This window comes from Ostrinia furnacalis, unplaced genomic scaffold, assembly GCF_004193835.3.
Source record: "Ostrinia furnacalis isolate ACB-3 unplaced genomic scaffold, ASM419383v2 OfSCF3663, whole genome shotgun sequence".
Classification (NCBI taxonomy): Eukaryota; Metazoa; Arthropoda; class Insecta; order Lepidoptera; family Crambidae; genus Ostrinia; species Ostrinia furnacalis.
Window position 1 is genome coordinate 300,894 of NW_021133902.1, and position 14,951 is coordinate 315,844.

At 37.0% G+C, this 14,951-nt stretch overlaps 2 protein-coding genes across 2 annotated transcripts; one reads left to right on the forward strand and one right to left on the reverse strand.

The window, feature by feature from the left end:
- Positions 1–193: 193 nt before the first annotated feature.
- Positions 194–3,778, reverse strand: LOC114358094 (protein phosphatase 1 regulatory subunit 36-like). The gene is made up of 10 exons (XM_028311970.1): positions 3,676–3,778; positions 3,417–3,513; positions 3,270–3,335; positions 2,776–2,907; positions 2,226–2,370; positions 1,833–1,985; positions 1,437–1,665; positions 1,083–1,247; positions 821–931; positions 194–463 (listed from the first exon to the last, which is right to left on the reverse strand). Exons 1-10 carry the CDS (start codon positions 3,768–3,770, stop codon positions 346–348), a joined length of 1,311 nt encoding a protein of 436 aa, XP_028167771.1. The 5' UTR covers positions 3,771–3,778; the 3' UTR covers positions 194–345.
- Positions 3,779–8,972: 5,194 nt separating this feature from the next.
- LOC114358076 (uncharacterized) lies at positions 8,973–14,948 on the forward strand. The gene is made up of 3 exons (XM_028311949.1): positions 8,973–8,993; positions 12,967–13,166; positions 14,594–14,948. Exons 1-3 carry the CDS (start codon positions 8,973–8,975, stop codon positions 14,682–14,684), a joined length of 312 nt encoding a protein of 103 aa, XP_028167750.1. The 3' UTR covers positions 14,685–14,948.
- Positions 14,949–14,951: the final 3 nt, after the last annotated feature.

The window sequence follows — 14,951 nt, forward strand, 5'->3', positions numbered from 1 at the left end:
CAATGAGAACTTCACTCACTACCCTCACGGCTTCAACCAAGAAATGGGTTATTTTTAAACACGTTCGAAGAAAACGAGGACGTAGGTACATTATCTCCATTTATTAAAATCTAGTAAAATTAAAATTAGTATAACTTGTAACAAAATAAATATAAAACTAAGAAACGCATAACATAAATAAGATAATAAGCAAACACTACACAATCATAAAGGGAAAAATTCACAATTCTGTAAAATCAATCCTACTGATTGATGAAAACAATTGAAATATTAAAGCACAACCTTCTTTTGTCAAATAATTAAGCAAGGAGAGCAAGCTCATCAGGTAGGTAACCTGGATTTTCTTCAACGCCCATGAGGATGGAGTAGCTTCATAAGCCTGGTCTGCCATCTGCGACGCTGCATCTCACTGCAGGGCCGAACCTCCTCGGGCTCATCGGGGAACGAAGAAGGAAAAAGTATCCTACACAAACATAAGTATTTTTTGTTACAGTGGTCAGCTGAATAATTTTTATATCTATCCTTATCTTAAAAGCATGCAAGTTATTTCAGTGGCAAACTTACAATAGCAATATACATAACTATAAGCGACTCGCATTAAAGAGGGAGAATATTCTTTGATACGCATCTGTTATTACTTTTATTTGTCATTGCTGAGGCTGTTAATGGAGTGAATGTCAATTTATTACATAAGTTTTATTATTATATTTAGCTAAGCAAAACAGGGAGGATTATTCTTAAGTAATTTGAATAGTAACGAAAATGTTAACTGTCCGTTAATTAAAATTAAAGAGGGTTGGTGAATAATGTAACCACTTACCCTCGGGTTTCCTTTCTTGGTAACACCACATCAGGATATAGCTTCTGGGCTGCAATTGTACTTTTCCTCATCGAACCGGTACTTTTGGAACTGTACCCGCTTGCTGAAGACCTAATTAAAACACATTAAATATGAAATTTTTGAATTATGATTACATTACAACAACATTCTTTGATGTAAATAACTTACTTTAATTAAATTTATGACATTGAATGACGATCATAATGATTTATTATAGAGGTATTCTATTCCCTCAACTCACATAGAAGCTTTTGACTTTCCTTCCCCAGCAGTCGGCAAAGGTTTCAGCATAGTATCGAAAGCGGTGCGCGGCATGCCCAGTATGCCCACGGTTACCCCCAGCTCTAGCAACTTTTCTTCAGGTCCAGCCACTGCTTGAAGCATGTAGTGAAGACGAGGCGACATCCTGTAAACATTTTTTATTATTCAATCTATAGAAGCAATTGTAGAAGCAAAAGTTACTCACTGATCATCATTATTAGCATGGCATGATCTCACGCTTATTTCATTGAGCTCCTCCAACCATCTTCCTGAGATTATTGATCCATCGAGCAGGTGGCCGTCCTATGCTACAATTACCAATTTTTTTACTTACTGATGCGTCTTTATAACACCAAGGCCCATCATGCGGTAGTCGATCTCTCTGTGACAGAAAACCTCGTTCATTAGAGGAGATCGTGTGTTCAACTTCTTGTCGTGGCGAAGACAGTGACCCAGTAGCACTGCACGCTCTTCCTTCGACATCTTACTGATGTATCCCGTCTGTAGGTTGTGCTCCACAGCGTTGAATATCTCCGACTTGAATATACGATTCAATTCCAACTCTAAACGACACAATAAATTAAAACTGAGATATGTGACAAGCCAAAATTTGCGTTAGATTATGTAGAGCATCAAAACATGTTTTCCCATGACGTCTTAAACAAATTCAAATTTTCCAAACATGTCTATGTGACAACATTGAACTTTTAAGCCAAAGCACAGTGTTTACCTATTTGATTGAAGGACTTGCGCCCTAATGCGAGCCAAACAATCTGAACACACATTCGGAGCAAAGTTTCGAACAGCCTCGCGTCTTTGTCTGACAAAGATCGCCGCTTCTTCTGAGGTCCCATGTGGTGGAACTTCCTAGTATCGCTGCCACCTGAAAGGTATTTTCATATTTGAAAGTAGTACCTAAACACACATTTTGTTCGCCTAAATTGACATTTGAATGGTCACGTCTATTTTTGCGAGTTTTATTGGAAAAATACCACTTACGAAAATGTTCGAGAGTGAAAAAATTATAACTTCTTAACACAAGAAACTATTTACTGAAAAGGGACTAAAATGAAATTACCAACTCAACTATAGCGTCTACTTAGTACCTATTTGCAGGACTCACCAATAAGCATCGTGCAGTATTCTTTCGCCACCAAAAGTCGTAAATCAGCTAAATTATCCCGATATTCATTTTCAAGTATCTCGCAGTCGGGAGTCCGCACCTTTGTCTCCAATTCTATTATACGATTCGCCATCTCGTCCGCTATCTAAATGAACAAATTAAAAACACGTCTGTCTGTAACGTCTGTCGTTAGGAAGAATTTATGTATTAGGTTCACCAACAGATAAATCTATATTTATTCAAAAAAAGCTCCTCAATGAAATACGAATACGGAAATCAGACATTTTGTGGTAGGTTGATGAGGAAATATTATTATAAAAACAAGGAAATAGAGCGGTCCTAGTATCTTCGTAATCAGTAGCTGTAAAAGGACTTTATTAAGTCTACTTTTTCAAAATCATGATAAAAATCCTGACCCTTCATGCAAAAGTGTTTTCAAAAGAACATTTAGTTGCAATGCAATGTTATTCTATTATACATAGAAATTCCTGTTAATAATATGCTGAAACTTTCTTGTAGGAAGTAAGTAGTACTAGTAAGTAAACTCTACCTGCAAATAGTACTCCGTATACAATATCAGCGCTCTTATAAATCGTTCGGTTGTTGGAAGGTGTAGCATATTTATGAGCATCGGGCTCATTATGTGCACGGGGGCCGTGTATAATGCAATATCTTTCACGTCCTGGAAATCATAATACGTAAGTATTCTACTGTTCTTATATCACTTGTGACTATTAATAACAATAGCTAAAGTAGGTGTACGATCTACGGACTAACATTAATGTTTCTTATAATTGGAAATTGAATCATAATAGCACTATAAACAGTGCATACTCATTTAAAAGCCAGCACTAATTTAAACTACGACGAGTAGGACGACTAAGTAACAAGTGTTGACAAAAATATTTATTGATGAAACATAGCGCCTGTCCTGCCCCCAGGAATAGTGCTAAAGCCTGGCAGAATGGCTTCGCTGCCAGCCTTCTTGTCACCAGTTGCTATCTATTTTTTAATCACATATTACCCACGCTTTTACTTATTTACCTGGCAAGTAATAACTTCAGCTTGTCCCGCCTTGACTTTCCTTTGGTAACGCCGTCGAAAGCGGATCTATAAGAGGGAAGCAATACCAAACATGAATTTACATGCATTACCTATCTTTTAAAGAAAAAAGTATTATTATTATTGTACCTGTTCTATCAAATCTACATCGTCTCTAAACTCAACAGTCCCAGTCGGCGCCTTCGCTAATATTTGTATTGCTTCAACTGGTTTCGGGGGCAAATCACTGTAAAAAACAGGCTTGACAAGTATCAATACATGCAGATGGCTACGACGTATTATTTCCTTTCATGTACAGAATGATTTCAATCAAAACTGTTTAGTGTCGTTGTGTGAAAGGTAATTTTAAAGTAGCAAATACAACATAAAACTTTTTACAGGAACCAACCTAACGAAAACCAAACCTCTGGCGGACTCGTCCCACGCCCAATGCCCATCCTCATACAAACCACCGAAGCCTCCTTCGTCTTCATCGTCTGCCATTTATGAAATTGCAATTAAACAGCAAAATATTAAAATTATCTTGTAATAGCAATATTAACAATTCATACGAGATTCGGACAATGACATTCAGTCAATTATCCATCCATAGATAAAACGGCACTCTTTAAAAACCTTCAATCTTCAAAGTATTATAGTTAATGCTTCTGTATGCAATAATGTATCTGTAATGCAGTACTGCTTCAAGTGGCCGATGATGTGTTGGCTGCTCAGGATAGTGGGGAGGGCACTTTGTTGGCTTTGTTGGACTTCTCGAGAGCTTTCGACTGCATTAGCGTCCCACTACTATTAGCAAAGTTGCATTATTATGGTTTCAGTCCATGTGCTGTGAGATGGTTTTATAGTTACTTTGAGCACAGAACTCAATGTGTAGGGGTGTCAGATGATGCTGGTGAGACAAGAGTATCTGATCACTTGGCTGTTAATCGAGGGGTTCCACAGGGTTCAATTCTGGGTCCACTTCTGTTCATTATTTATAGTGCGGACGTGGTTGATCATATACATAATTGTAAGTACCACATCTACGCTGATGATATACAGCTGTACATTTCGAGTAAGCCGAAAGATGTTCACGAAGCAATTACGTACCTCAATGAGGATCTTGGACGGATAACAAATTGGGCTAAGTGCAATTCCCTAGTACTAAATGGAAATAAGTCCAAATATATGGTGCTGGGTTCTAGGGATCAGATAAGAAAAACCATAAACAGGGGAATTAGTGTGTTGATCGAGGGGGAGCCAATAGAGAGGGTAACAGAAGCTAAAAACTTAGGACTTCTAATGGATGAAGAAATGCGCTTTGAAAAACACGTGAATAATATAGTAGGAAACTGTTTTTATAGACTGAAAGTATTATACCAAATACGTAATGAAAATCGTTTGAAATTGTGTGACTCTCTTGTTCTATCTAAGTTCAACTATATGGACGTGGTCTATGGCCCCCGACTGCTGGCGCGTACCAAGAAAACTATCCAACGTGTGCAAAATGCATGCGCCCGTTTTTGTTTTTCAATCCCGCCGAGAACACACGTTACGCCTTATATAACTAATGCTAATGCTAAAATATTAAAAATGAACTCACGCAGGGCGTTGCACTTTGCTACACTGCTTTTTGGTATGATGAAAAACAACACTCCGACTTATCTACTAGATAAATTAGTTTGGTCAAGGGAAATCCACTCGCACAAGACCCGTCGCTCCAGCAGCACTCTCGTTCTTCCGCCGCACCGAACCGTTGCCTTCCGGGGTAGCTTCAGGTTTGCCGCCTCCAAGTGTTGGAATGACTTGCCACCGCCATTACGTCGTCTGCAAACATCATACACTTTTAAAAAGAAATACCGTGAACACATTTTTAACAAACAAATACTGGAGTAGGTTACTTGTATCCTTACCTAAAGGTTCCAGACGATCAAGCACGGAAGTGGGCAAGACGATCGAGACTGCTGTAGCCTGACATCACCACTTGAAATTGACATTTTTTTTTATTTTTTATGTTTTTCTCTCCGGACATACTATTTGTAACACCATTATAACACCATATTAAATACTTATTTCATGATTATTATTTTATTTCTAATGACATCGTAACTATATATTTGACACTAATTTAAATTGAATTATGTTTAGACGACCAATACTGCTGGAATTTATTTGTTTTTTATTTTATTTTTTTTGTTTGTGGGTACGCGTGTAGCGCTCGGAACAATATTGTGGGATGAACTGAATTGTTTAATCGCGCGCAATCAATCATTCGATTGCACGAACCGGTTTTGCGAGCGTCGAGACACTCCGCAACGCGTAACAATGTCACTCTTTACGAATATTACACATTAACACAATATTACTTTACTATTACTACACACTCACACACACCTATACAAACAGTTTTATATTTTTATTAGTATTCTTTTCGTAGTCTTTCATCCTTACTGATTTTCCGCCTTTTGTATTTATCTGTGGACTAATATTACTATTTATGTATGTTTAGAAAATATTATGGAGCTTACTATTTTATTTATTTTAACAATGGTCCGTGACCCTCACTCGGCATTGGGCACACTGAAAACCAGCGCCGTGGCCTTCGTCACCGTGGGCCACGGCATATGCTGAGTGGGGTCCCGTTGCAGTGGGCATCTTATTGGTGGGTGGGTGGCACTGCTCAGTTTACTCTTGTTTTTTACTTTTTTTTTCTTGTTCCATTATTATGTGCCACTGTCATATCTATGTAATTGCCTGTATTTGTGTGATGTCCATTGTAATAAATGTATCTTTCTTTCTTTCTTTCTTTCTTTTATTTTTTTATATTTTCAAAATAAAAAATATTTAAAAATATCCCTAGTATATTCCTAGTTATATGAGTGTAGTGTTTGTATCTACGTACTAGATAGTTACAATACNCTTTCTTTCTTTCTTTAATAAGGTATCTGTTAAAAAGTTTTAGCTATAATCTTGTGGTGGCTTTGGAAAAGTTTGGAACCATTTGGAACTAATTTATTCTTACGTTAAAAAAGATTTCACATTTTGCCTCAAGTAGGTACTTTTTTGTATGGAGTACAATCGTTGGGTACTTTATTGGAAAATCGCACCTACTACAACTAGAAACATAAAAAAAACCCTCCTTCTGGCGCAGTCGGGTAAAAAGATACCAGTGCTAACCACCACGTAATGTGCCGCCATCATTAGGGAAGTGGGTAAATACCTACTGAAACTATTCTCGATTTGTATAATCTTAACATTGTAAACTATTTAAAGACAGTCTACATTTACACACATAAGTTACAAATCAAAATCGAGTGCGTTTGTAAGTTCGGTTGGGGATATTTACGATGTCACAGCGACCTCACTGAATATAAAGTTATGTTAATTCCGACGCTTCGCCAACTCCAAACCTTAAAATTTGAAAAATGTACGAAGTTGTCTCGATTCGATATTAGATTATGAATGATTCTAGCTAGAGCGTAGGCAAAGGTTAAGGAGTTACTTTAAAAGCTTGGAAAACATATTAATAAGTGCTTAGAAGAATTTGACTACAATTATAATTATTATTATCAAATAGTGGCTCGAATTTACAAAATCCCAGCACACCCAGATGCAAGCCAATTCATAAATTCTTTCTTTCTTTCAAATAATTTTAAGTTTAAAGTCAGTATATGATAACACATCAAAATATGTATTTTGCCGTGTATTACTATACTATGTTCACATCACTACCTCCCACCCTCCCATCCTATGATAAAAACATTTACGGTAAATCCTCTTTTTGGGAGGTGAATAAACTGGAAAGAAATTTGAGCAAGTATGTCATATGTGTTAATTCATTGGATTCAAGTTCACAGGCGATCGCACACCGCGCTTTGATCGTGCCCGTTCTGCCATGTGATCAAATGAGCTCTACTTAGTTGGGTCGGCGCCGATTAACCCTGTGCTCATAAAAATATAGACTAGGGGACATGAGGTGGCCAAAATAAAAGGTTACGAAAATACATTCCGTTCTAAGGTTGACATTTCGGCTAATATAAAATTACGGCGTCCTCTGGTGTAGCGAAAGTCAATGGACTTAAATAATGGGTAATCGCTTGTTCAAGTAACCCACTAGCTTGGCACCTAAAAAATAATAATTTGCGTTGAAAGGGAAGTAAGTTAAATTAGGGTATGAGCCTCTGAATAGTTAATACAAACACACCAATTATATTATTGTTGTTATTGTCTCTACATGCATGCGAGCTATTCTTAGATTCATTCCAAAGAGGGATAAATTGCCACTTTACTTGTGTATCTAGATTTTCCAAGGAACACTTGGCCACGATTGAATGCTCCAATGAAACTACCATCTCTAAAATAAACATTATCCTTCGCAGATCTAGAGAAAAAGTTACATACCTACATACAGATTCATCAATTAAAAATGTATAAATAACTTAACAACATGCTGTGGAACTAAGTATTTCAAATATTTGGTTCATTGTTTATTAATACATCAGATTGAAACAAATTGCTCAATTGAATAACGTTTTGAACAAACTATGAGCATAGTCGCATCAATGGACATGTTTCTAACTCAATGAGCATTCCTTCCAATTCCGTACGACCAATGGTCGGTCGTGCGTCTCGCGCCTAAAACGGGCAAAAAATATTAAACAAAGTCGCGTGTACAAAATTTTACGGAATTTTAAACGTGAGTAGGTACCTATTTATTTAACAGAATGGTCTCTACGCATCTAACCGTTTGGTCGGCAAAGCGCCGCTCTTCATTGTTTTGTTTGCCATGCAAATTGCATGCCTAAATAAATTCCTGTTCACACGCTGAAAAAATACTCGACGGCGAATAACCTACATGTATTCTTAATAGAATTTGGAATGTAGGTTATTATTAAGAATACGTCATGTTGATTATAATTGGTGTGTCATAACTTGTGAACCCCTAATGCATTTTTATTTAATTGTTTCTATTGATCTTTGACTCCTAAGACTACAATAATTTCCTTCCCCATTAAAAGGATTGACTACTTAATTAAAGGAAAGACAGAAAACAAAAACCACTAAAAGTATCATTACCGTAACTAAGTATTTACCTACTCATAAAAAAAGTAAAAATCCGTTTTAGTACAGTTTCTTTTCTGAGTTGGCAGGTTAATGTGTAAGTAGCCTCATTGTTTGGAGTGCTGAAGCGTGTATTTGTAATAAAAGCCTAAGTTCATAGACGTGTTAAAGTTTGGAGAGGTGTGCAAATATTCATTTAGGGTATATGCAGTGAATCCCTCAATTATGTCGCCAAAAATGATGAGATAAATATTTAAAAGCGCGTGATTCAAGACGACTGACAAAAATATTGAAATGTGGGTACCTATATACCTAATAAGTATACTTACATTTGAAACTACTTATAGATAGTTTAGTGTGAAGTCCTTATTAACCCATCTTTATTCGTAAATTTTTCGAGTTTTAGTAGTTACTTTCAAAATGGAGCTTTTATAAACCGAACAATAGGTATACCCCAACCCAACTAAGTTGCAGACCAATAGTTTTAGTTAAATGTGTGAAACTGTCTAACCAATGGCCATTTTCTCAGTTTAAGGTTTCCTGTACGATGACATCAAAAGAAAAGAGTTACTTATCAGTTTCGGGAAAACTTTAAACCTACCTACTTATTTAGGTATATAGTTGTTTTATTAATTTACTAAGGTAATGGAGAAAGTTCACTGTTCAGTAAGACACGTGTAATGGCAATTAAATGTTAGGCAAATTGCTAAACTTAGCTTCATCAAAGTGTCAATTAAGCATCTACCTACATTTGAAGCAATTTGCTGCCAAAACGTCCTGATAATAATGCAAATACATATTCCCAATACGATGTAGGAAGTGAAATGTGATTAATCGCTTGAAATGCGCATCTATGTCTTGCATAGGAATCTATGAAGCAGTGTAGTTAATATAACTTGCATTGTATTAAAAAAAACTAAGCATATTTTGTTTTCAACTAGAAAAAACACAGGACCTTGAGTGAAGCTGTGTTAAGTTCTCAGAACATTGTAGTTTTAACGATACATAAAGGCAATAGTATCTATACACTAAGTAGGTACATACCTAAACCTTTTGAACCTACACGTTTCCTTTCTCTACCTATCCCTTAAATACTGTAAGTTGAGGGAAGCCTGAAAAAAAGGAAGGAGACCACACGTCCACAATTTAATTAATTTCGGTCAATTGGGTCATCCATTTGGCCTAGTGGTTTCTCTAAAAGGAGAGAGCCGAGATTTCGATTTCTGCAACGCTACACAATGCTAACTAGGCAGGTAGACTGCTTACTAATCGAAAAAAAACAAAACAAAGAGCGACAAGTCGTGATAAAAATATATAAAAGCCTCTAGTTGTTGTTTCAGGAATGAAGTAACGCCGTTCGTACTTCGTGGCAAAGCACGTACTACCTACAGAATTTAGTGTAATCCTTAGTGAAGTCATTAAGTTGCTTGCGCTATTTACTAGAATCGACACCCTAAATCCTTCTTTTTTCACTTTAAGGTTTACTACCTGCTTTAATAACTCTGCAAAATAAAGCTCTGACTGCACTCATCGCTCCTGAAGCAAACACAGCTACAAAAATCCAACAGTTGTAGACGCTAGTATTTTTAAGCACAGCAAGACTACTCTAGTAACATTTAACTCAATGGTTGAACGTTCAATCTACTCCTCAGTCATAAAACCGACGTACTGAAGACGTAAACTTTGCTACGTGTTCTTGCAAAACTAACAGAACATTACATTCATATGCTTAGATGTTGGTATTCCGAATAACTTTTAGTAATAATTAGCTTACCAACATTCTGATATTCTAACATTAATAAAGCATGTTCATGGGTAGGCAAACGTTAAACCGTTTAAAACGTGTACCTACCTAGTTACTATCTAATAGAGTCGCAAATGAAAACGAGTAAAAAATCTGCAATGTTTTTTTTTTGCAAAATGGTGCGAGTGTTAATAAAGTAGATGCTTAGTTTTCAACACTACGTGTATCTAATCTAAATAAAGCATTTTAAGTTTAAATTTTGAAAAAAAAAAACGCCGTTTTGCCGCAATATGACATAATGTAGAGTTCAAACGCGAGGATTAAGGGTTACTATAGCTACTATTAAAGATAACGACAATAAAAAAAGCCTGCTGAAAGAACGAATCGACAACAAGATAGGTCAAAGATAGTAAAGATGAAAAAGCTGATTAACAGTTGCTGAAGTTAGCAAGGGCGATGTTTCGGGAAGCCAAGTGAAAGGTGACGCGCCACTCGCGGTAAATCTACGTGTAATCACCCGCTGCGCCCGCTGAATATTCATGGCGCGATCGACGCCTTCTCTTTATTCACTGTAAACACGTGTACGTGTCCTTCCAAGCCTGTCTTGTATTACGTATAAATACTCAATCTATTTTTGCCCGAACATAAACAAGACATTCTCAAGTGTATTCGATGAAGATAATTATATGTATTAGCAAATACCTAAATAGAAAAGTGAATGTAAATTAAATAAGCAAACAAATTAGGTACCTACTATCCGTTCGCTTTAAGTTTGCCGCTGGCGATATGACGTCACTCGAAGGAAAGCGTCTATAACTTTAACAAACTGTATTTAAAATATTTTTTTATTTATTATTATCGATAAAAATTGTGTTATTTGCGTAAAATAAGACACATTAATTGCGTTTAATCACTAACTAATTGCGTTTAATCGCGGTTGGGGGAGGTGACGCGCATTCCACGGACCGGCAAACTTAGCGCGAACGGGTGATGGCGATGAAATTTGAATTTTAAGTAGTCATAGATTTGTCTCCCTCAAATCAAATTGATTCAGTATAAAAGAAAGGCTATATTGGTACGCTTACAATACTACGCCAGTTGCGGTCGATGATTCCAATCCAGAGGGAAATTGTTAGATGGGCATTCATTCCTAATCATAATTAAATTGATAGATAAAACGTACTTTACTGTAAACCATACAAGAAAAGAAATAAAAACACAAACAAAAGAGACGTCACAATTTAGGCGGCCTTATCGCTACGAAGCGATCTCTTCCCGACAAGGGACCAACTTAGGTACGAATATGTTTATCCGTTTTCTAATCGCCATGCTATGTGTGTTTCTAATAAGTACCTATTACTATAAAAAGATGTTGTAGGTTGGTGGTTCATCAAATCTTGGTCACTTACCACTTCCATAATGCTCCGTAAAAATATCAATCGCAATCATATAAAATAGCACGCAAGTATTCTTACTTCCATAAGGTCAACAATAAAACAAAGTGCTTCAACAAATCAATGTATTTTTTTCTCGTACCTATTTAAGTTAACAACGCCAACAGTTGGGACACCGCTAAGGTTAAAAGTAAGAAAATAATAATAATAGTATATCCAATAATAAATAACGCCTAGAGCACAGTATACTGATGTGAACATAAGGGGTAAAAATGGCAACGTTTTATTTAAGCCCCAAACTGTATGTATCATATTTTCATAGACAAATAGAGCTATTAAACCATATAAATACACTGTTTCAGCATCAGTTAATAGAGATAATCTTAAAAATCGTTTTCTTTTCTTTGGTTTCGCAATATACAAAAATGGAATAGTACTAAATCCGATTCCACAGTGGGAAAGTAAAATAAATAACTTTATTGACACAAGGCTCTTTGGATATAATAATGGGAATAGTGAATAATGCCCAACTGTTGATATCATGAGGTAGGTTATACCGTCTTCTACGCCAAGCACCGACATGAAACTGAAAACAAAATAAGAATAAAGATTGTGAATTACCATCAACATTTAATATTGCGATTCTCTTTATCTTGCGACATAAATTCGCAAAATACAGTCGACAGTCAAGTTAAAACACCAGCACTGAGATACATAAAACATTATTCCATGACAAGTGATGTGTTATGATAAATAATTATGATTTCTGTAGTAGTCTAATTTTTTATTTCTTATTTCTAATCTCACACTGTGACTCACAGAGCCTACTCAGTCAGTGATTTTTTTTTTTTTTTTTAAATAAAAAAAAAAATAAAAAAAAATAAAAAAAAAAAAAAAAAAAAAAAACAAAAAAAATAATAAAAAAAATTAAAAAAAAAGAACAAAAAAAAATATATAAAAAATATATGTATAATAATTAGAGATGAAACGGATATCCGGTAACTATCCGGTAGGCCGGATATCCGGCCTAAATTTACTATCCGGCCGGATACCGGATAGTAACTCACTATCCNCCACGGCATAATTATGCTGAGTGGGGTCCCGTTGCAGTGGGCATCTTGTTGGTGAATGGGTGGCACTGTTCAGTTTACTCTTGTTTTTATTTATTTTTTCTTCCATTATTATGTGCCACTGTCATGTCTGTGTAATGAGAGCTATCGTTTTTATACTTAAGAGTTGGCACCCCTGGCGATTGACAGGACCTTACTGTACAGTGGCGCCATCTTGATGAGTGCAAATGATAGTCCTCCTACCACTTTCGCGCTCACCAGTTGGTGCCACTGTCTTCGCTACTAGCAAGTCACAGGACCTTACTCTACAGTGGCGCTAACTGGTGAGCGCTAAAACGATAGCCCTCATTGCCTGTGTTTGTGTGATGTCAATTGTAATAAATGTATCTTTCTTAACACACATTGTTAACACAAATTACTGTTAGTTTCAGGAAAAGGTCAAGCTACTCACGCCCTCCCTTGGTGGAGACGATCAGCTCGTCGCTGGGCGGCGACGCGCCCACCGCGTTGAAGGCGGTGAGGCGCACGCGGTACACCGACCCGCACGCCAGCCGCTCCAGCGCGTGCGCGCGCGCGTCGCCCGGCAGCCGCGTCTGCGACCACGCGGCCGAGTCCACGCGCGAGTGCTCCAGTGTGTAGCCTGGTTATTTATTTGTTAGGTACACCAACAAAGTCATATAAAGTTTATATGTTACTGTAAAAGCTCGGGCAACTTGAATATTAACACTTAAGGACTCGCTAATGGGTCTAACGGACCCAGTACGTCAATTTTTGTGTAATAACTTTTAAGTTTTGACGTTGGCGATGTTGTCGCTCTTAGTACCTTTCCACGACAGTATAGCACGGCCAATAGCGGTCGTACTCGTCAAATAGCCCACTGCACGTGAGTGCTACAGACGAAAAGGTGTTTTTGAGTCAGCTGGACTCGGTATTCAAAGTGATTTTTTTAATGTTCTATACTAATTTCACATTAATTGTTAATTATTATAAGTAGGCAAATCATAGTAGTTTACGAAACTATACATGGTATTATTAAAAATAATTAATTACAGAAATTTTCAAAATTAACCTTCATTTTCCCAAAAAACCTTAAATTTATTAAATTAGTTGTTATTTTAGAAAAAAAAGCAATGAATATAACTGTTTGGTTTACTATTGTGTTTGTTTATATCATATTATCCTTCTAATAAAATAGTTTTCACTTTTATTAAGTGTTTTTGAAAAATACATAGGATTTTATATACTGGGTCCAGCGCACCCGGTAGCGAGTACGAATGTCACAAATTAAGGCGCGAGTCCTTAAGTGTTAAGATAGATTCGATTTTTTCCAATTGAAGTAATTTCTGATGATGATGATGATGATGAGATGCGCTGAGCACGTTATGACATGTTTTGTTTTTCAACATTTACCGTGTCACTAATGTAAATCCTAAGATTTACCAACAAAATGGTGGTAAGAGTTCGAATCGCAAACCTTTTGGGACATTTACCATTAGAAATTGGTAGATCTTAGGTTTTACTGGAATATCTTAGGATTTACTGCAATTTTAGCTTTTACAGTAACATATACATTATAACATGGTTAAAACATGCGTATATGACCTCAATAGGGATGTTTCCTGGGTCAAAAAGCAAGAGTTTTAATTAGTCCGTCAGTTAACTTATCAAAAAATACTCTACACGTATTTTTCACTTTTTCAAACTAATGAAAATTTAAAGAGATAAAGCGCGCCAAAGTTCATAAGAAGAGGCCCGTGACGTCAATGCGTGCATAAAAGTGCCGCACGTTGTGACGTCGTGCGGAACTTTAACGCACCATAACTATGTAATTATTTGTTAGATTGACAAATAAAAATATGTGTCCAATATTTTTTGATATTAAACATTACGGACAAAAAAAATTTTTTTAGGAAACTAGCCTTATTACAGGTACCTATACACAGCATTTCTTTTTACAAGGTTAGGGTATAAGCACCGAACAATATAAAGCCTGTGAACAGCAAGAGATACAAATTTTCCTTCAGAAGACTCGTTAATGCCTTGTTTTCTTTCTTACAGTACCGGGCGAGCCTCAATGCCACCATCTCCCAAGTGGCGCACTCCAAGCACTCAAGACTGCCGACCTGTCAGCGGCACCTCCACCGGCTAGTACCAGGCCAGGCGCAGGGGCGTCGGCGCCTTTCACCTACGTGGCACGCTCAGACACTCACTTGACAGCAGCGCCTTCTCTGTGGGTGTGTTAGTGCCACCACCCCTTACGTGGCACGCTCCGATACTACTGAGCTACTCCCTGCTGTCGGCGGCGCCCCCTAAGCCACACTACTGACAGTGGGTCTCCCCAGGGCGGCGCATAACAAGCGAGGCCGAATTGAGTGGGTGCTATAGTCTGGTCGCTGAGCACGTACAATTTTGTCCA